This window comes from Triticum urartu, chromosome 5, assembly GCF_003073215.2.
Source record: "Triticum urartu cultivar G1812 chromosome 5, Tu2.1, whole genome shotgun sequence".
Lineage (NCBI taxonomy): Eukaryota > Viridiplantae > Streptophyta > Magnoliopsida > Poales > Poaceae > Triticum > Triticum urartu.
In genome coordinates, this window is record NC_053026.1 from 274896267 (window position 1) to 274919081 (window position 22815).

General features: G+C 40.9%; 1 protein-coding gene and 1 non-coding gene across 2 annotated transcripts in view; one reads left to right on the forward strand and one right to left on the reverse strand.

The window, feature by feature from the left end:
• The first annotated feature begins 852 nt into the window (after positions 1 to 852).
• Positions 853 to 986, forward strand: LOC125511875. The gene has a single exon (XR_007285146.1). It is a non-coding gene; the product is annotated as a small nucleolar RNA snoR80 (small nucleolar RNA).
• A 4041-nt stretch (positions 987 to 5027) lies between these two features.
• LOC125506985 (putative disease resistance protein RGA3) overlaps positions 5028 to 22815 on the reverse strand; it is a 26473-nt gene continuing 8685 nt past the window's right edge. The window contains exon 8 of the mRNA XM_048671692.1: positions 5028 to 5279. Within this exon, the coding sequence (XP_048527649.1) occupies positions 5028 to 5279 (252 nt within the window). The remainder of the gene's footprint in view (positions 5280 to 22815) is intronic.

Here is a 22815-nt window from a genome sequence, read left to right on the forward strand (position 1 = left end):
CTAGTCAAGCATTTCTTTTCAAGTTTGATACTAGTGTTATTGTTGGAGATATATAGTGGAAAACAACATCCACAGTGGTATAGATTGTTCCAGTCCATGACATTCGGGTGCAAATTGGCACATAACACAAATCTTCAGAGATTTGAGCATACTCCTACCAAATCTTGTACTATATGGCATATCATTAATGTAGGTTTAATATAGTTCTAGCAGATTTAGGCAAGTAGTAGTATATCTTATCTAACTAGACTGGGTGCTCTCTTTTATATATGGAATGATATCAATGTAGGTTCAATTGGGTTATCTGTAGATTTTCCATCTTCTGCATTATTCAGATTATTTTACCTTACCTTGTTTGAACCAAGAATCTGAGCAAAATAGGTAACTGTCAACTCAAGGATTTGAATTTATTTTGGCAGGCACCAATTGGCCAATGAGATGAAGGAGCTGAAGGAGATACACATGGAGGACACCGAAGAGGAGGAAATGCATGACATCGACAGCTGCGACTTTGGCAACTCCCTTGCGGTTGTTGAATATGTGGATGAAATTTACAGCTTCTACAGAAGGACCAACGTAATTATCTGCTTGGAACCCCGGTCAAGTTATCTAGTACAGAGTTGTGTGTCTGGCCTGACCTGGCGAACTCACCCAATGCAGGTCCACTATAAGTTTGAGCTACTGGGTGAAATTTTATTCCTTACTGTCAACATCATTGATAGATACCTGGCCCGGGAAAATGTCGCTAGGAAGAAGCTGCTGCTATTGTTGTTGCAGGTTTATGGCACTTGCAGGGACAACACAAATTCCATCTATTTTTTTGTTCTTTGTTTTGATTGATGTGCGTTCATTACCAATTCCTGAGGATGATTTGTGTTCCTCATGGAGATTAGTCTCGGACGCTACAAGCTATTCTCTGTTGTGTGGTATATCCTGATTGGTGGCATTCTATGTGCCAACTTATCCTGGAAACAACACATACATTCATATGCAGTCCTCTGTTATTTTTCTTTTCTCTGTGTTAAATGATCTAAATGTGTGGACCAAATGATCTCATAGTTTAAATGCACCATAGTTTTGCATAACCTCAATACATTTACATGCACACGCATACACATTTGACTGCTGAGTATTTGAATTATTGGAATGTGGGGGTTGGTCTGTTTATTCCCATGTTATTAAGTTTTGTGTATTTAGACTGTAAATCTTAAGATATCATTGTAGCTGTAAGTAGACTACAAGTTACCAGCAGATTGTAATGCAAGTCTAATTATCACTTTAATTTTCTCCCAAATGACTGTAAGTGGACTGTACGTTGTGACACCACTGATGCCAGACCTACAAATAGTAGTTTGATGGATTTGTAGGGTTTTTTGGGCTGTGGTATTACGATAGTTGTAGCTCACATGTTTGAAACCAGGTCCAATTCCAACCCGATTAGGATTGGCGTTTTAGCAGCATGGATTTACCAAGTTGGGATGTTGGGATAGTTGGATTCCTATTGTCTCTTGTAGCACCAAATGCTAGTATGTGTTTTACTAAAGTCATCAGATAGTTAACTCACTGTGAGATGTCCACACTTGTTTTGTTAACAAACATGAACTGTTGAGTCATCTATTCCTGGCTGTTTCTTTTGTTCAGTATATATGTGTGCTTTCTGTTCTTTTGTTCTATTCACTGTGTGAGTACAGTTTCTTGTTGGCACCAAGGTGTTTGAGATGGTATTCCTGTTGGTGCATGAGGAAGAGGAAGTGAAGTCATTGATTTGTCCACCGAGGAAGAGGAAGTGTGAAGTCTTTGATTTGTCCAGAGGGTAAGTCCTCGGTCTGTCCCACTCTTCCTTTGCTATGTGATTGTGACCTCCATGTGTTATCTACTTATCTGGACACTTTGGTTCATATACTATTCTTGTGATTTTCCAATGCTATGTCAAAAAATGAATCTGTAACCTTTAATGAATTCAATGTATGATCGTGATGAGAATGAATGAATGAATGATATCATACCAACTTGTTTTTGCCCTTGATCAGTATCATTTGTGGTAGCTCCTAAGCAACATGATCTTTTTCTTGCTCCGAGATCCCAAGTGTGGTGTTGTACTTTTGTTGTGCTTGATTGATGTCCTGCTAGCTGCTGTTAATTGTTACTATCATGATGTTAACACTGCTTAGAATATGTTATGCACCTTAATTCTAGTAGTATTTGTTGTCAAAAGCATGATTGTATTGTGAGCCATCAATTTCTTGGAGTCTTCTTAGAGCTTGCTGGTATTTACTTTTTTCCACCAATATAATATTTGCTAATATTTACTCATGGTTGCTACTGTTATCCGTGCCCTCATGCATTAGGATCGACTCCTAGCTGCTTGTGTATTTGTTTATTATTCTGTTCAATATTCTTTTCCTAGCTGTTGTATGTTTGAGGATATTGCTTTCATTCTGAATTCACAGCCATGATAATGATCGTTTCCTGTCTTTTACAGGAGCTCCAGGCTCAAGAAGTTGGAAAAAGGGAACGCTTCATCTTTGTAGCTAATTATATGTTCCTGGATGATGTGAATGGCTGTTATAGTATTTCATAGCAGCACTTTTGTAGTTGTTCTAAATTCCTGGATGAATTGAACTATGGCATGATTGTAATATATATAATATACTCATTTTGGTCGCCATTTATGAAAATTTGTGTGATTGGGGCTCTCTAGACCAAAATACTGGTTACTTTATTGTTGATACTTTATTGTTGATATGTCGGAAATGAAACATATACTATTTGGGCCCTAAAAAGGCCACAAATCAAACAATGAACAAAAGGCGATGGCCAAGTAAATAAAAAGGCTTAGGCCCAAAAACGAAATAGATCACAAAAAGGCCATGATCCATGAAATAAAAAGGCCAAATTGTTGGGCCAGGCCCATGTAGCTAGAGAAAATTAATAGAGAAAATATATAGTAAAAAGGCTGAATTGTTGGGCTAGGCCCATGTAGAAAATCGAATTGGACCGGGCTGAATCTTGTGCCACATCAGATTGCCACGCTGGATGCCTACGTGGCCTGGGGAGGTTGCTGGTGACCAAAATGCCACAGTAGACATATTTTGGTCATAAACGTCTACGACCATTCCAGAAGAAAGGTCGCTATAGTCAGTTTATGACGGCCAGCTTTTGACCTTATGTTTTTGGTCACAAAAAGGTCACAAATGGAAATTTGTGACCATTCAGTGACCAATAGTGGTGATCACAAGTTGACATATTTCTTGTAGTGCATATAAACACTTTCGCAGAATTGTGCAATATGCAAAAGAAAAAAAGATGTGGACAATGATATTGTGAAATTAAAATTATTTCCTTTCTCTTTGCGGTATCGTGCAACAATTTGGTTTTCATCTTTGCCTCATAATAGTATTGATTCTTGGGATAAGTGCAAATATGCTTTTATTACTAAGTATTTTCCGCCCGCGAAAATTATTTCCCTTAGAAATCAAATTACAAATTTCAAGCAACTTGAGCATGAACATGTTGCAGAATCTTGGGAAAGAATGAAATTAATGCTAAGAAATTGTCCTACTCACATTTTAAATCTTTAGATGATTATACAAAAAATGTTGTATTTAATTTTGTTCTAGAAATCTTCTAGATTCAGCCGTGGGTGGTACTTTTATGGAGATTACTTTGGGTGAAGCTACTAAATTACTAGATAATATCATGGCAAATTATTCACAATGGTATAACAAAAGAGCACGTACTAGTAAAAAAGGTAATTTTGTTGAAGAAATTAGTACTTTGAGTTAAAAGTTTATGCAGTTATGAAATTGGTTGCTAGTAAAAATGCTCCTATTGATCTTAATGATGTTCCTTTATCTACTTTGATTGAGAAAAATAATGATGTTGTAGATGTGAATTTTGTTTCGAGAAACAATTTTAATAAAAATGCTTATAGAGGTAATTTGAATCCTAGGCCTTTTTGTGGAAATTCCTCTAATAATTATGGCAATTCCTATGGTAATTCTTCTTATAATAATAATAGGATGCCCTCTGATATTGAGAGTAATATTAAAGAATTTATCAATGCTCAAAAAGTTTCCAACACTAGATAGAAGAAAAATTGAATAAGATTGATGATATATCTAGAAGCATTGATAGAATTACACATGATGTAGAAAATCTCAATACTAAAAACTTTCCACCTAAGGTTGATGAATCAATTAAGGTTGTATATGTTTCCATGGATGAAAGTAAGAAAAGGAACGCTATGCTAAGAGCTAAAAGAGAATTTTTAGAAAAAGTGTTTCCTCCTAATTTTTTCGTAGTAAAGATGAAAATGTTAAAATGATTGGTGTTTCTTCTATTGATTCCTTGTTTAGTAATATTAAAATTGATGGTAAGAGGACTGAAGAAGAGTCAACTTTAGTTAGAAGGCGTCCGCATAATTTGCAGGGTGAAAATCTTGTTGAAAAAATTGATAAAATTGGGTCTGAAGAGGTACAAACTTTAGCTAGTGATGTGCCTACTCTTTTGGATTACAAAGATTTTAGTTATGATAGTTGTTCTTTGATTGAGCGTATTTATTTTTTGCAATCCATGCTAAATTCACCCGATGCATATGAACAAAATAAAGCTTTTACTAAACATATTGTAGGAGCGATGGTGAAGGCTTTAGAAGAAAAGCTAGAATTTGATATTTCAATTCGTAGAAAATTATATGATGAATGGGAACCCGCCGTTAAAGTCAAGATAAAAAATTATGAGTGCAATGCTTTATGTGATTTGGGTGCTTGTGTTTCCGCAATTCTGAAATCTCTATGTGACGTGCTATAGAAAGTGAAGCTGGAAATGATGACTCAAATAAATTTGCTTCACAATTATGCTCGCCAAACACTCCTGCATGAGAAGGAACAAAAGAAGTGCTTCTAGACCCTTCTGCGCAAGCATTACTCTCGCAAGCAACTCTCTACCAAGGGTATCATGAAAGAATATGATTATCTGGAGTTGTATGAAGTTCCTCGCATCCGAAGGCAAACTCCAGTACTTCCTCAACATTCTGCATCCACTGATCTGTTGTTTGTCAAACCAGATGATGATCTCAAAGACACAGCTAGAACACTTATCTTCAAGCCAGATGCAACTCGCAAGGCTACTTCCAAAGCTGATGCCGAAGCCCATGCAACCACTCCTGCTTCGACCTTGACTATCACTCGCTCTGCTTCGTCAAGCAGTGCTAATTCTGATTCTGAGGATTCTCCAGACGAGTAGTTCCTCGTATGCGTTCTCTTTCCTATTTCACACTTGTTGACAAAAAAGGCTAGAAGAACATCGAGTGATAGATAAGCGGGTTATTTGGAGGGTGTTTCCATCTGCCATTTGTTTTTCTATCGAACAATTTGGTTTTCGTCGAACTATTTGATTGTCGAACTTAAAGCACCGCCTATGGTGTTGATATACTTGGTCGTCATGTACTGTTAATAATGCCCCCTGCAATGCTATTTGCTTCCAATTATCTGTTTGCCGGTGAAATTGAAACTTTACTTCTTTGCAATAATTATCCTTGATACATATCCTTTGTGCAGGCAAAGCAAAAGCAGTTAATGGAGAATAGCATTTCATGCATGTTTAGATATGCCTTAATGATTATCTTTCGCTATCTAACCTTGTAGGAAAAGAAAGTAGCTTTAGATCAAACCTTTTATACCTCGAAAACAAATTCTTTCTATATGTCTTTTCAGTTGTTTTTCCTCTCATATATCCTTCATATCATCCTTACTGCAGTAAAACCACATTTGAAGTATATCTTCTCTGAGTAATATTCTTCTGATTCCCTTGCTCTGATTCTCCTCGAATATCTAACTTGTAGGGAACTTATATCGTGTGGATTCAAATCGTGTTCTGAGCAAAATTCTCTTGATTTATCCTTTGTCACATTTCATTCCAAAGTATTCACTTTACCTAAGATATCTTTTCAAGATTGCCTATGACAGGAAAAATCTCAGACACTGTCTAGTGCATTGAAAGAGACCACGAATGAGATCTCATGTCACGAAGATTCATCTCGCTACCTGATACATCTCCAACGTATCTATAATTTTTGATTGTTCCATGCTATTATATTATCAACTTTGGATGTTTATGGGCTTTATTATGCACTTTTATATTATATTTGGGACTAACCTATTAACGTAGAGCGCAGTGCCAGTTTCTGTTTTTACCTTTTTTTATAATATCGCAGAAAAGGAAAACCAAACGGAGTCCAATTGACCTGGAACTTCCGGAAACTTATTTTTGGATCAGAAGATGCCCAGAAGACTTGGAGTGCACGTCAGGGGATCTACGAGGAGGCCACGAGGCAGGGTGTAACGCCCTCGATGCGGCTATAGCTCCCACGTGTCGAGGCATGACTTAGAGGCATAACCGCATTGAAAGCAGTGTCGCAAGTCAGGCAATCATCACAACATCCCATGTAATACATAATAAAAGGGGGAGATACATAGTTGGCTTACACTCGCCACGTCACATCAGAGTACATAAATAACATCCATCAAACAATCACTCATGGCCCGACTACGGCGCCAAAATGGAAAAGAACCCAACATGCGACAAGGCCCTGAATCAAACCCCAACTAGGCACCACTACTGATCATCGGGAAAGGAAACATAATAACGCTGAGAGTCCTCGTCGAACTCCCACTTGAGCTCGTACTCGTCACCTGGAGCGGAATCACCTGGACCTGCATCTGGAATTATAGTATCTGTGAGCCACAGGGACTCAGCAATCTCGCATCCTCGCGATCAAAACTATTTAAGCTTATAGGAAGGATAAGGCAAGTATATGTGGAGCTGCAGCAAGCGACTAGCATATATGGTGGCTAACTTATACGCAAATGAGAGCGAGAAGAGAAGGCGAAGCACGAGCGAGAAGCTAAAGGAAAATCCTGCACAAGCATAACTCCAACACCGTGTCCATTTCCCGGACTCCGCCGAGAAGGGGCCATCACGGTAACACACACGGTTGATTCGTTTTAATTAATTAAGGTTTAAGTTATCTACAACCGAACATTAACAAATTCCCATCTGCCCATAACCGCGGGCACGGCTTTCGAAAGTTCAATCCCTGCAGGGGAGTCCCAACTTAGCCCATGACAAGCTCTCACGGTCAACGAAGGAAAAGACCTCCTCCCAAGACGTTCCGATCAGACTCGGTATCTCGGTAACTCAAGACATTTCGACAGGTTAAAACAAGACCAGCAACACAGCCCGAATGTGCTGACAAATCCCGATAGGAGCTGCACATATCTCTTTCTCAGGGCACACTCAGATGAGCGCTCCATACAACTAAAACCAAACCCCGAGTTTCCCCGAGGGGGCGCTGCACAGGACTCTAGTTTGGACCAACACTCAGAGGAGCACTGGCCCGGGGGGTTAAAATAAGATGACCCTTGAGTCTGTAGAACCCAAGGGAAAGGAAAAGGCTAGGTGGCAAACGGTAAGACCAATGTTGGGCATTGCTGGAAAAGCTTTAAACAAGGCGAACTATCAAGGGGTTCCCATTATAACCCAACCGCGTGAGGAACGCAAATCCGGGAACATAACACCGATATGACGGAAACTAGGGTGGCAAGAGTGGAACAAAACACTAGGCGAGGGGCCGAGCCTTCCACCCTTTACCAAGTATATAGATGCATTAAGATAACATGGCAATATAATGATATCCCAACAAGTAAATAAATGTTCCAACGAGGAACGGCTCCAATCTTCACCTGCAACTAACAACGCTATAAGAAGGGCTGAGCAAAGCGGTAACATAGCCAATCAACGGTTTGCTAGGACAATGGTAGGTTAGAGGTTCAATCATGCAATTGGGAGGCTGACAAGCAAGTGGTAGGCATCGTAGCAGTGGCAAAGCAAAAGAGCGAGCAAACTAGCATAGCAAAGATAGTAGTGATTTCGAGGGTATGATCATCTTGCCTGCACAGTTGTCAGAGTTGATTGGATCCTCACAAGCAAACTCAACGGGCTCCTCGGTAGCGAACTTGTCTCCCGGCTCTACCCAACAAGACAAACAAGCAACAAGGATACAATCAACCACGTGCAAGACCAAGCAATATGATGAAATGATGATATGCTATGCGGGATGCAATGCGGGATGCAAAATGCAAGATGTGACAGGAAATGCATGAACCTGGCCTCAACTTGGGATTCCAAGGGTGCCACTGGATAGAGGGGATGAAATCGCTTGAAAACGATATAAAGATCATTGGAATCGGAGTTACGGTTTGGAAATGGCAAGCGTTTTAAGATATGACACCGGTCTTCGATATACAGCAAGTAGGCTCCTAAATGCAACGAAACGAACATGCTACAGCCACCAAACATAAAAACAAAAGACATGGCAGTGATGTACACAAGATGGTTAACAAAACACTAGCACTGAGCCATAGGCAAATTCATCCATTAAGAGGTTCAAACAAGCATGGAAAAAACGCAAACGCAAAACAGATTCCAGACTTAGTGAAATTAACACTAGCCTGAAATTTCAGATCACGATGCTCTCTTCGGAGCAGCAAAAAAACATGATACATGACCTGAACATGACAAGTAAGAACATGGCATGGGGCTACTCAACAAGCTTAACAAAAGTCCCAAAGTGACCTGGGGCCAAAAGGGATCACAAAATATATTAACGGGCACACGAACATAGCTAAAACACAATCAGTTTTCAGACTTAGTGAAAACTGAGACATGCTGAAATATAACTCACGAAGGCATGTAAACGAGCTCGATGCACTCACCATAGTGCAAGTAACAGAAAGGAAAGCATATATCCAGAAAGAAGACACAATATGCTAGCTACACATGGAAAGAACAAAGGCATAGCATGCATGGAACACTAACGGTAGCATCGGCAAAATCGCAAACAAGTTGACGATCTGCCCAGATTAACAACGAAGCAAAAGTTGAGCTCGATTGAGTCAACCTAGAGCACTCCACACATGCAAACAAAGACATGGATGGATAGAGCATAACATAAATATCAAAACTCCCTTACTGATCATCCTCAAAAGAGGCACGGATCACTAGGAAACAAGCTGGACATATGGCATCATGAACTAAAATATCCCAGACTTAGTGAAACCCACTAAGTCCCTGAAAACAGATTTACCGGGTGCCTCACTTTGCAAGCTTGCACAAGTCACCACACACATCCTAAAAATGCATGGGTTGCACCTCTGGAAAGAAGACAAAATGCTTAACAAAACATATGAAGGACTCACAGGCATAGCATGCACACAATAATCATGGCAAAAATGACAAAAGTCTAAGATGAACTAGCAGATCTGACAATTAACTCACGAAGCCTCCTTCTAACAGCATTTTGGGCAACAAGATGACCTTAAATGCAAATGATGCAATGGAATGAAATGATGTACATGTCGAGACGAAGATTTTGTTATATTATATGTCCAAATCGGAGTTACGGATGCGGAGATACGAGCAGTCAAAGATAGCACAAAAATCAGGGGGGAGAGGGAAGAAAGTCAACCGGATCTGGGGTTTGTCCGGCTACTGTAGCTCCGGATCGGGCACTGTAGCAGCCCGAGCTCGGGCTCACCGGGAATGGCGCGCCGGCTACCGTCCGGGAAGAGGAGGGCGGCGAGGAGAGGACCGGGCGACGGGGCGGCGGCGCCGGCTCGTGGGGACGGTGGCGGTGCCGACCGAAGCGAGGCGGCGGCCGGGCGTGGCGGCGAGGTCCCGCACGGGCGGCGCGTGGCCCGCCGCGGCGCGACGGCGTCCCGCAGCGGCGCCGGCCACCGGCGACAGAGAGGGCGGCGGCGGACGAGGCGAAAGGCGGCGGAGGCGCGCGGGCTCTCGGGGGCCGGCTGCGGGCCTCGGGCCCGGCGGCGGGGGTAGGAGGCGGCGGCGACACGTGGCAAGGCGTGAGTGGCTGGCGGGGCGCGGCGGACGTGTCCGGCTAGGGTCCGGACATGTCCGTCGGAGGCGGATCTGACGGGGGATGTTTTTTTTAAAACTAGGGTTTCGAGGTGGAAGACGAGATCCGAAATGGAGGGGGTATAAATAGACATAAGTGGAGCTAGGAGAGTCCAAATGAGGTGCGGTTTTCGCCCACGCGATCGTGATCGAACGCTCTAGGACATGGAGCAGAGTTTGGTGGGTTTTGGGCCAAATTGGAGGGGTGTTGGGCTGCAACACACACGAGGCCTTTTCGGTCCCTCGGTTAACCGTTGGAGTATCAAACGAAGTCCAAATGACCCGAAACTTGACAGGCGGTCTACCGGTAGTAAACCAAGGCCGCATGGCAAGTCTCGGTCCAGTCCGGAAATGTTTGAACCCCACACACAAAAGAAAGCTAGAAATGGCCACCGGAGCAGCACGAAGCGCCGGAATGCAAAACGGACAACGGGGAAAATGCTCGAATGCATGAGATGAGCATGTATGCAAATGCAATGCCCGAGATGACATGATAAGAGATGCACGAAAAAGAAAAACAACACACGGAGACAAAGACCTGAACCCAAGAAATAAATATAACTTAGCGCCGGAGAAGGCAAGAGTTGGATACAAATATGGAAAGTATATCTGGGGCGTTACACAGGGGGGGCGCACCCACCCCCCCTGGGCGCGCCCTCCACCCTCGTGGCCCCTCGTGCCCCCCTGATGTACTTCTTCCGCCTATATATCTCCATATACCCTAAAACGAACGAGGAGCACAATAGATCGGGAGTTCCGCCGCCAGAAGCCTCCGTAGCCACCGAAAGCCGATCTAGACCCATTCCGGCGCCATACCGGAGGGGGAATCCCTCTCCGGTGGCCATCTTCATCATCCCGGTGCTCTCCATGATGAGGAGGGAGTAGTTCTCCCTCAAGGATGAGGGTATGTACCAGTAGCTATGTGTTTGATCTCTCTCTCTCTCTCTCGTGTTCTTGAGGTGATACGATCTTGATGTATCACGAGCTTTGCTATTATAGTTGGATCTTATGATGTTTCTCCCCCTCTACTCTCTTGTAATGGATTGAGTTTTCCCTTTGAAGTTATCTTATCGGATTGAGTCTTTAAAGATTTGAGAACACTTGATGTATGTCTTGCCGTGCGTATCTGTGGTGACAATGGGATATCACGTGATTCACTTGATGTATGTTTTGGTGATCAACTTGCGGGTTCTTCCCATGAACCTATGCATAGGGGTTGGCACACGTTTTCGTCGTGATTCTCAAGTAGGAACTTTGGGGCACTCTTTGAGGTTCTATGTGTTGGTTGAATAGATGAATCTGAGATTGTGTGATGCATATTGTGTAATCATACCCACGGATACTTGAGGTGACATTGAAGTATCTAGGTGACATTAGGGTTTTGGTTGATTTGTGTCTTAAGGTGTTATTCTAGTATGAACTCTATGGGTGTTTGTGACACTTATAGGAATAGCCCAGAGGATTGATTGGAAAGAATAACTTTGAGGTGGTTTCGTACCCTACCATAATCTCTTCGTTCGTTCTCCGCTATTAGTGACTATGGAGTGACTCTTTGTTGCATGTTGAGGGGTAGTTATGTGATCCAATTATGTAATCATTGTTGAGGGAACTTGCACTAGCGAAAGTATGAACCCTAGGCCTTATTTCCTATCATTGCAATACCGTTTATGCTCACTTTTATCACTTGCTACCTTGCTGTTTTTATAATTTTAGATTAAAAATACCTTTATCTACTATCCATATACCACTTGTATCACCATCTCTTCGCCGAACTAGTGCACCTATACAATTTACCATTGTATTGGGTGTGTTGGGGACACAAGAGACTCTTTGTTATTTGGTTGCAGGGTTGCTTGAGAGAGACCATCTTCGTCCTACTCCTCCTACGGATTGATAAACCTTAGGTCATCCACTTGAGGGAAATTTGCTACTGTCCTACAAACCTCTGCACTTGGAGGCCCAACAACGTCTACAAGAAGAAGGTTGTGTAGTAGACATCAAGCTCTTTTCTGGCGCCGTTGCCGGGGAGGTTAGCGCTTGAAGGTATTTCTTTAGATCTTGCAATCGAGTCTTTTAGTTTCTTGTTTTATCACTAGTTTAGTTTATAAAAGAAAACTATAAAAATGGAATTGAGTTTGCCTCATACGCTTCATCTTTTTAATATCTTTCGTGAGTATGATGGAAAGGAAAATTGTGCCAAAGTGTTAGAAGAAGAATGCATTAGAATGTTTGGCACTAAATATTTGAATGATGAGCATGATTGCAATGTTGTTAGTATGAATTCCTTGAATATCCATGATACTAATGATATGCAAAGCCACAAGCCTTGGGAAGCTATGTTTGATGAAGATGATATTTTTTGTCCCCCAAGTTTTGATGAACAAATTTATTATTATGAAATCATGCCTCCTATTTATGATGATTATATTGATGAAAGTGGATTTGGAGAGGTCATGGCTTTATTTTGTGATGAATCCACTATTCGGGAAGAGGTTCCAATTAATTATGAAAACAAAGTTGCTATCTATGATGATTATTGTGATGACTTGTATGCTATAAAGAATAATGATATCCATGAAACTTTCCATCATGATTTTAGTTTTCAATTGGATTATGCCTCACATGATAATTATTTTGTTGAGTTTGCTCCCACTATTATTCATGAGAAGAATTTTGCCTATGTGGAGAGTAGTAAAATTTCTATGCTTGTAGATCATGAAAAGAATGATTTAGGTGCTGGTTATATTGTTTAATTCATTCATGATTCTACTGCAAATTATTATGAGGGAGGAATATATGCTTGTAGGAATTGCAATAATGTCAAGTTTCCTCTCTATGTGCTTAAAGTTTTGAAGTGGTCCTTGTTTTAACTTCCTATGCAAGTTGATTCTTGTTCCCACAAGTTGTTTGCTCACAAAATACCTATGCATAGGAAGTGGGTTAGACTTAAATGTGCTAGTCATATTCTTCATGATGCTCTCTTTATATTTCAATTCTTATCTTTTATGTGAGCATCATTGAAATCATCATGCCTAGCTAGGGGCGTTAAACGATAGCGCTTGTTGGGAAGCTACCCAACTTTATTTTTATTCCTTGCTTTTTGTTCCTGTTTAGTAATAAATAATTCATCTAGCCTCTGTTTATATGTGGTTTTATTCTTTTAATTAGTGTTTGTGCCATGTAGAACCGTTGGGAAGACTTGGGGAAAGTCTTGTCGATCTTGCTGTAAAAAACAGAAACTTTAGCGCTCACGAGAATTGCTGCCATTGTTATTTGGAGACAGATATTTAGTTAATTATTTTTTAAGATGATTAATAGATAAATTCCTCAGTTCCAGAAAATTATTTTAGAATTTTTGGGGTTCCAGAAGTATACGTTTGATCCAGATTACTACAGACTGTTCTGTTTTTGACAGATTCTGTTTTCGATATGTTGTTTGCTTATTTTGATGAATCTATGGCTAGTAAAAGAGTTTATAAACCATAGATAAGTTGGAATACAGTAGGTTTAACACCAATATAAATAAACAATGAGTTCATTATAGTACCTTGAAGTGGTGATTTATTTTCTTATACTAATGGAGCTCATGAGTTTTCTACCTTAAGTTTTGTGTTGTGAAGTTTTCAAGTTTTGGGTAAAGATTCGATGGATTATGGAATAAGGAGTGGAAAGAGCCTATTCTTGGGGATGCCCAAGGCACCCCAAGGTAATATTCAAGGACAACCAAGAGCCTAAGCTTGGGGATGCCCCGGAAGGCATCCCCTCTTTCGTCTTCGTTCATCAGTAACTTTACTTGGAGCTATATTTTTTATTCGCCACATGATATGTGTTTTTCTTCGAGCGTCATTTTGTTTTATTTAGTTTTTCTTGCTGTATGAATAAAATACCAAGATCTGAAATTATTAAATGTTAGAGAGTCTTCATATAGTTGCACAATTATTCGAGTACTCATTGATCTTCACTTATATCTCTCGGAGTAGTTTGTTTTTGCTCTACTGCTTCACTTATATCTTTTTAGAGCATGGTGGTGGTTTTATTTTGTAGAAATAGATGAACTCTCATGATTCACTTATATCATTTTGAGAGTCCTTTAGAACAGCATGGTAGTTTGCTTTGGTTATGAATTTAGTCCTAATATGATGGGCATCCAAGAGGGATATAATAAAAACTTTCATATAGAGTGCATTGAATACTAAGAGAAGTTTGATACTTGATAATTGTTTTGAGATATGGAGATGGTGATATTAGAGTCATGATAGTTGAGTAGTTGTGAATTTTAGAAATACTTGTGTTAAAGTTTGTGATTCCCGTAGCATGCACGTATGGTGAGCCGTTATGTGACTAAGTCGGAGCATGATTTATTTATTGATTGTCTTCCTTATGAGTGGCGGTCGGGGACGAGCGATGGTATTCTCCTACCAATCTATCCCCCTAGGAGCATGCGCGTAGTACTTTGTTTAGATAACTAATTGATTTTTGCAATAAGTATGTGAGTTTTTTATGACTAATGTTGAGTCCATGGATTATACGCACTCTCACCCTTCCACCATTCCTAGCCTCTCTAGTACCGCGCAACTTTCGCCGGTACCATAAACCCACCATATACCTTCCTCAAAACAGCTACCATACCTACCTATCATGGCATTTCCATAGCAATTGCGAGATATATTGCCATGCAACTTTCCACCGTTCCGTTTATTATGACACGCTTCATCATTGTCATATTGCTTTGCATGATCATGTAGTTGACATTGTATTTGTGGCAAAGCCACCGTTCATAATTCTTTCATACATGTCACTCATGAGTCATTGCACATCCCGGTACACCGCCGGAGGCATCCATATAGAGTCATATCTTGTTCTAAGTATCGAGTTGTAATTCATGAGTTGTAAGTAAATAAAAGTGTGATGATCATCATTATTAGAGCATTGTCCCAGTGAGGAAAGGATGATGGAGACTATGATTCCCCCACAAGTCGGGATGAGACTCCGGACGAAAATAAATAAATAAAAGAGGCCAAAGAAGCCCAAATAAAAAAACAAGAAAAAAAAGAGAAGGCCCAAAAAATAAAAATAAAAATAAAAAATGAGAGAAAAGAGAGAAGGGACAATGCTATTATCCTTTTCCACACTTGTGCTTCAAAGTAGCACCATGATCTTCATGATAGAGAGTCTCCTATGTTGTCACTTTCATATACTAGTGGGAATCTTTCATTATAGAACTTGGCTTGTATATTCCAATGATGGGCTTCCTCAAAGTGCCCTAGGTCTTCGTGAGCAAGCGAGTTGGATGCACACTCACTAGTTTCTTTTGTTGAGCTTGCATACATTTATAGCTCTAGTACATCCGTTGCATGGCAATCCCTAATCACTCACATTGATATCTATTGATGGGCATCTCCATAGCTCGTTGATACGCCTAGTTGATGTGAGACTATCTTCTCCTTTTTGTCTTCTCCACAACCACCATTCTATTCCACCTATAGTGCTATGTCCATGGCTCACGCTCATGTATTGCGTGAAGATTGAAAAAGTTTGAGAACACCAAAAGTATGAAACAATTGCTTGGCTTGTCATCGGGGTTGTGCATGATTTAAATACTTTGTGTGGTGAAGATGGAGCATAGCCAGACTATACGATCTTGTAGGGATAGCTTTCTTTGGCCATGTTATTTTGAGAAGACATGATTACTTTATTAGTATGCTTGAAGTATTATTATTTTTATGTCAATATTAAACTTTTGTCTTGAATCTTATGGATCTGAATATTCTTGCCACAATAAAGAGAACTACATGGATAAATATGTTAGGTAGAATTCCACATCAAAAATTCTGTTTTTATCATTTACCTACTCGAGGACGAGCAGGAATTAAGCTTGGGGATGCTGATACGTCTCCAACGTATCTATAATTTTTGCTTGTTCCATGCTATTATATTATCAACTTTGGATGTTTATGGGATTTATTATGCACTTTTATATTATATTTGGGACTAATCTATTAACCTAGAGCCCAGTGCCAGTGCCAGTTTCTGTTTTTACCTTGTTTTAGAATATCGCAGAAATGGAAAACCAAACAGAGTCCAATTGACCTGAAACTTCACAGAAGTTATTTTTGGATCAGAAGAAGCCCAGAAGACTTTGAGTGCACGTCAGGGGATCTACGAGGAGGCCACGAGGCAGGGGGTGCGCCCACCCCCTGGGCGCGCCCTCCACCCTCATGGGCCCCTTGTGGCCCCCCTGACGTACTTCTTCCGCCTATATATCTCCATATACCCTAAAAAGATCGAGGAGCACAATAGATCGGGGGTTCCGCCGCTAGAGGCCTCCGTAGCCACCGAAAGCCAATCTAGACCCGTTCCGGCGCCCTGCCGGAGGGGGAACCCCTCTCCGGTGGCCATCTTCATCATCCCGGTGCTCTCCATGATGAGGAGGGAGTAGTTCTCCCTCGGGGCTGAGGGTATGTACCAGTAGCTATGTGTTTGATCTCTCTCTCTCTCGTGTTCTTGAGGTGATACGATCTTGATGTATCGTGAGCTTTGCTATTATAGTTGGATCTTATGATGTTTCTCCCCCTCTACTCTCTTGTAATGGATTGAGTTTTCCCTTTGAAGTTATCTTATCGGATTGAGTCTTTAAAGATTTGAGAACACTTGATGTATGTCTTGCCGTGCGTATCTATGGTGACAATGGGATATCACGTGATTCACTTGATGTATGTTTTGGTGATCAACTTGCGGGTTCTGCCCATGAACCTATGCATAGGGGTTGGCACACGTTTTCGTCGTGATTCTCCGGTAGGAACTTTGGGGCACTCTTTGAGGTTCTATGTGTTGGTTGAATAGATGAATCTGAGATTGTGTGATGCATATCGTATAATCATACCCACGGATACTTGAGGTGACATTGAAGTATCTAGGTGACATTAGGGTTTTGGTTGATTTGTGTCTTAAGGTGTTATTCTAGTATGAACTCTAGGGGTGTTTGTGACACTTATAGGAATAGCCCAGAGGATTGATTGGAAAGAATAACTTTGAGGTGGTTTCGTACCCTACCATAATCTCTTCGTTCGTTCTCCGCTATTAGTGACTATGGAGTGACTCTTTGTTGCATGTTGAGGTGTAGTTATGTGATCCAATTATGTTATCATTGTTGAGGGAACTTGCACTAGCGAAAGTATGAACCCTAGGCCTTATTTCCTATCATTGCAATACCGTTTATGCTCACTTTTATCACTTTCTACCTTGCTGTTTTTATAATTTTAGATTACAAATACCTTTATCTATTATCCATATACCACTTGTATCACCATCTCTTCGCCGAACTAGTGCACCTATACAATTTACCATTGTATTGGGTGTGTTGGGGACACAAGAGACTCTTTGTTATTTGGTTGCAGTGTTGCTTGAGAGAGACCATCTTCATCCTACGCCTCCTACGGATTGATAAACCTTAGGTCATCCACTTGAGGGAAATTTGCTACTGTCCTACAAACCTCTGCACTTGAAGGCCCAACAACGTCTACAAGAAGAAGGTTGTGTAGTAGACATCACTACCTTCTGTTTTATATCCTATGTATTCTTCGAATGATGCATATCTTTAGGGGGAGCGTGTTTTATCTCTGTAATTATCTCTCATCTTTCATTATCTTTTGCACATTCAATTCCCTTATCTATCCTTTGATGTGTTCTGTTTTGTCAACAATCGTCCAAAAAGGGGGAGATTGTTGGTGCTATATTTGCCCTCCTGTGTTTTGGAGATTGTTGACAAAAACAGGCATGGACTGATTTGTTTGCTAGTGCGTACAAAGAGAAATAGTCCATGTAGAACCGAAGAGAATGTTGTCTCCGCTATCAAGTTTGAGGAACTTCACCGAAGAATATCTGCTGTGCAAAGAAGAATGAGCTACATCTGTTGAAGTCATGTAGGCGAGAAGATTGATGTGAAGGAGTTAACCCCTCAAAAATTTATTGTTGACGTGAAGCAATTGGTTTGGAGATTGCGTCTGAAGAAATTGATTATGGCGAATGGAAGTCGAAGACAAAGTGAAGACATAGTATTCATTTCATTGTTCTTCTTTCAATTATTTGATTCATAGGACCTCCGTACTATTAAGAGGGGTATAGGTAATCAAAGCTTATATCCATTGTGATGCTTAGCCCAAACCTATGGTAGGCTGAGAGAAATCTCTTTATGTTCTGAATGATTACCTAGCAGCAGTAGACGTTGTTATTCATGCTAGAGGAGGTATCTTTCGAACTGAGGAGTTAGCATTACTTGCTCCACAAGGAATGCTACTATTGTGCTCAATTTCCGACTATTGGACTCGTGTTGTTCGGCCATTGGCTACCATGTCCAATTTGGTCATTTCCCATCTGGGAAGGCAACGGCTACAAATAGCAGCCCCGCTCCAACGTTCCATGTTGGCTGCTCCGCTTAAGATTCCGAGAAGATTGATTAAGCAACCCCTCTCCGAGTGATTTGAGTTTAAGATCCACCGAGAGAAAAACCAATATCCCAAACTTAGACAGTGGTTGAGCATCACAGTAATTGTGAGTTGGAGTTCTTGTACCTATTACTCTTGAGAGTTGTGCACTCTCTTGACGGATAGGTGTCGGCTCAAGTGTTGAAGTGTTGTTGTCCTCATCGAGCAAGATCTTCAGCAACCAAGAGTCATTGTGGTTTGCGAAGAGGGTCTGTAGAAGGTTTGGAGATCGCTGACAAGTATCTACCATGAGTGAAATCAACTAGAGTCTAATCAACTTTGAGTTGAAGGAGAATAGGGCGAAGAGAATTTATCTTCTGTGTTAAATCACAACCCCTCCAACTAGACTTAGTCCTTTGTCGTTCATTCTACTTCACTACATTACCTTCAGCGGTTTTCTTTTGTGCTCTGTGATGATAGTTTATCTGATCAATCATTGTTTGTTGCATATCTTTCATCTCTATCATTCGTATTTGTTAACATTCGTGCCCATTTTGATGCATTCTCATCAATCAATTTAGTTTTCCTAGTCATATATATTTCTTCTCGTACTCATCTTGTTTAGACTGGTGTGTTCTCTTTCTTTCACCTTGCCATGTTTTATCTCTTGCCTCTACATGTGTTTTCTTGTTGCATTACTATCGTTGCAATTAAACCCGTGGCATCTCAAGCCCGTGCCATAATTGCTTCCTACATTGATAGATATGCTTCTCAACATCACACTTCAGTGAGTTCTTTTCTATCGTACTTTAATTCCACTTTTGTTTATGGGATCAACTTCAAAACATTCACAAGAATTTTTGAATCTCCCATTCCCCCCTCTGGTCGATATACTCTCGGTCCTAACAATATATGATGAACATGTTAGGCAGCATTCCACATCAAAAATTTTGTTTTTATCATTTACCTACTCAAGGACGAGCGGAATTAAGCTTGGGGATGCAGATACATATCCAACGTATCTACAATCTTTAATTGTTTCATGATGTTATATTGTCATTCCTGCATGTTTTACATTCATTTTATAGCAACTTTATATCATTTTTTGGGACTAACCTATTGACATAGTGCCCAGTGCTAGTTGTTGTTTTTGCTTATTTTTTACTTCACAGAATATCCATGTCAAAGGGAGTCCAAATGCAGCGAAACTTTTAGGAGATTTTTTTGGACCAGAAGACAACTTGGGAGCCAAGGAATCACCAGAGGGTAGGCCTGTGTGGCCCATAAGCCACCAAGGCGCGCCAGAGACCCCTAGCGTGCCCAGGTGGGTGGTGGGGCCCACAGGAGTCCTTTCCACCACCTCTCAGCTCTATAAATTCCCAAATATTCCATAAATCCTAGGGGAGCGACCGAAACACAATTCCAGCCGCCGCAAGTTCCAGAACCACGAGACCCAATCTAGAGCCCTATTCCGACACTCTACCGGAGGGGGACACGATCACAGAGGGGTTCATCATCCTCATTGGTTCTCCTCCGATGATGCGTGAGTAGTTCACCATAGACCTACAGGTCCGTAGGCAGTAGCTAGATGGTTCTTCTCTCTTTTTGATTCTCAATACAATGTTCTCCTCGATGTTCTTGGAGATCTATTTGATGTAATGAATTTTTGCGGTGTGTTTGTTGGGATCCGATGAAGTGCGAGTTTATGATCCGATCTATCTATGAATATTACTTGAGTTTTCTTTGAACTCTTATAAGCATGATTGTAATAGCCTTGTATTTCTTCTCCGAATCTTTGGTTTAGTTAGGCCAACTAGATTTTCTTGCAACGGGAAGAGGTGATTTGTGATGGGTTCAATCTTGTGGTGTCCTCACCCAGTGACAGAAGGGGTAGCGAGGCACGCATGTATCATTGCTATTAAGGATAAGAAGATGGGGTCTATTCCTACATGAATAGATCTTGTTTACATCATGTCATTGTTCTTACTGCAGTACTTTGTTTCTCCATGAACTTAATACACTAGATGCATGTTGGATAGCAGTCGATGTGTGGAGTAATAGTAGTAGATACAGGCATGAGTCAGTCTACTGATATTGGACGTGTGGCCTATATACATGATCATTGCCTTGGATATCGTCATAATTATTTGCCCTTCTATCGATTACCTAACAGTAATTTGTTTACCCACCGCAAGCTATTTTCTCGAGAGAAGCCACTAGTGAAATCTACGGCCCCCGGGTCTATCTTTTATCATCTTGTTTCTAGATCTATTATTCCAAAAACCCAAAAATACCTTGTTGCACTTTTCTTTACTTATTTTATTTTGTGTTTTTGCTAGATCTATTTATCCAATCTCATACAATTTAATCTATCTTTTTACCATAGAGGGATTGACAAGCCCTCTTGCGCATTGGGTTGCAAGTATTTGTTCATTGTGTGAAGGTACCGTTTACAAACTATTGATTGGTTCTCCTACTAGATTGATAACCTTGGTTTCATAAATGAGGGAAATACTTACCATAGTTGTGGTGCATCATCCCTTCCACTTTGGGGAAATACCAACGCAATTCGAGCTATTGTCACACGTGAAGTAGGATCCACAATATTCATGCTCATGGTTTGGGGTTTCTCGAAAGAGAAGGATATCACCTTGAAAGCATGTCCTTTTGTGTCCTTCCTAATGCTGAAGCACAAGCAAGTGCGATGGAGAAGCGAGTTGGTCGCAAGTGGTTCATTCTCAAGAGCTCAAATGGTCAACTCACGAGAAGTGGAAGTTTACACCAAGTTGAAGTATCCTACGCATGCAGAAAAGAAAGCGAACAACATATGTGCATGGTAGATAAACACATCATCCATCATGATGGTTCTCTTCTCTTGCACATAACCATTAGAAGCACAAATGCATGAACAATATGATGCAATAATGGCGATACTCATGGCACTAGGTATGTGGCGCAAAGAAGTAAGACAATCATGCTTCACAAGAAATCTTTTGAAATCTCCAAATATTTGCGAGAATGCTATAGGGGCAATCTCACTAGCAAGACTAAAATCATTGTTGCACTCAATACATGTCAAATCTTCTAGCATGAGAGAGGCAACATATGGAGATATATGACAAAAAACAATAGGAAGCATGTGCAAAGCATGGAAATAGTGGCTATAAACCACATGAAATGAGCAAGTTGAATCATGGGCGATACACTACACAAAGCAATCATAGTACTCATATCATGCAAGCTAGTAGTGCGAAGATGCAACATACTAGAAGAAATCATGGCAATCATGCACTGGTACGCGTCGATGCTATACAAATGGTTTTTAACCCCTTTCCGCGACGGCATTTGGAACCATCGCCAAGTGAGTGTGGGTGATAGGGGGGTCCTTCCCACACAGCCCAGAAAATCATCGGGGATAGGCCCTCCTGGGACACCAAATGATCTCGTGTGCGATCGGGCGAGGCATCAAAACCCAATCATTTCCGTAGGTATGTACATCCCACACGGTGAATCTCAGAAAAACATTTCCGTAGGTATGTACATCCCACACGGTGAATCCTAGAAAAACATTTCCGTAGGTATGTACATCCCACATGGTGAATCCCTGAAAAACATTTCCGTAGGTATGTATATCACACATATTTACTATCACACATGCTCTGCCTTGGTTAACTGTTTGCTTTTATCAACTACATCACACATGATTTGATGAAGAAACTGTATGGCATTGGGCTATCCATCACAAGCGATTTTACTGCTAGAACCGTTTGCAAAGTTTCATGACACATTTAGCAGGTTTATTAGTTTAAAATTAATAATTCCAGTATTACGCAAATTCACATTTCATAAATATATTATAACATCACAGTATGACAGCTACATGAAAACATCACAGTACAATATATAGCTAGTTCAAATTCATAAGAACAATATATTCATTTCCCTAATCGAGATCATCCAGGCTCGTCTTATCTGTAACACCCTCGATGCAGCTATAGCTCCTATGTGTCGAGGCACGACTTAGAGGCATAACCGCATTGAAAGCAATGTCGCAAGTTAGGCAATCTTCACAACATCCCATGTAATATAGATAATAAAAGGGGAGATACATAGTTGGCTTACACTCTCCACGTCAATCAAAGTACATAAATAGCATTACAACATACAAACACTCAAGGCCCGACTACGGCACCAAAATAAAAGATAACCCAACATGCGACACGGTTCCGATCGCCCCAACTGGGCACCACTACTGATCATCAGGGAAAGACACGTAGTATCGGCGTGAGTCCTCGTCAAACTCCCACTTGAGCTCAAGCGCGTCATCTGGAACGGAGTCGTCAGGCCCTGCATCTGGTTTGGAAGTAATCTGTGAGCCACAGGGACTCAGCAATCTTGCACCCTCGCGATCAAGACT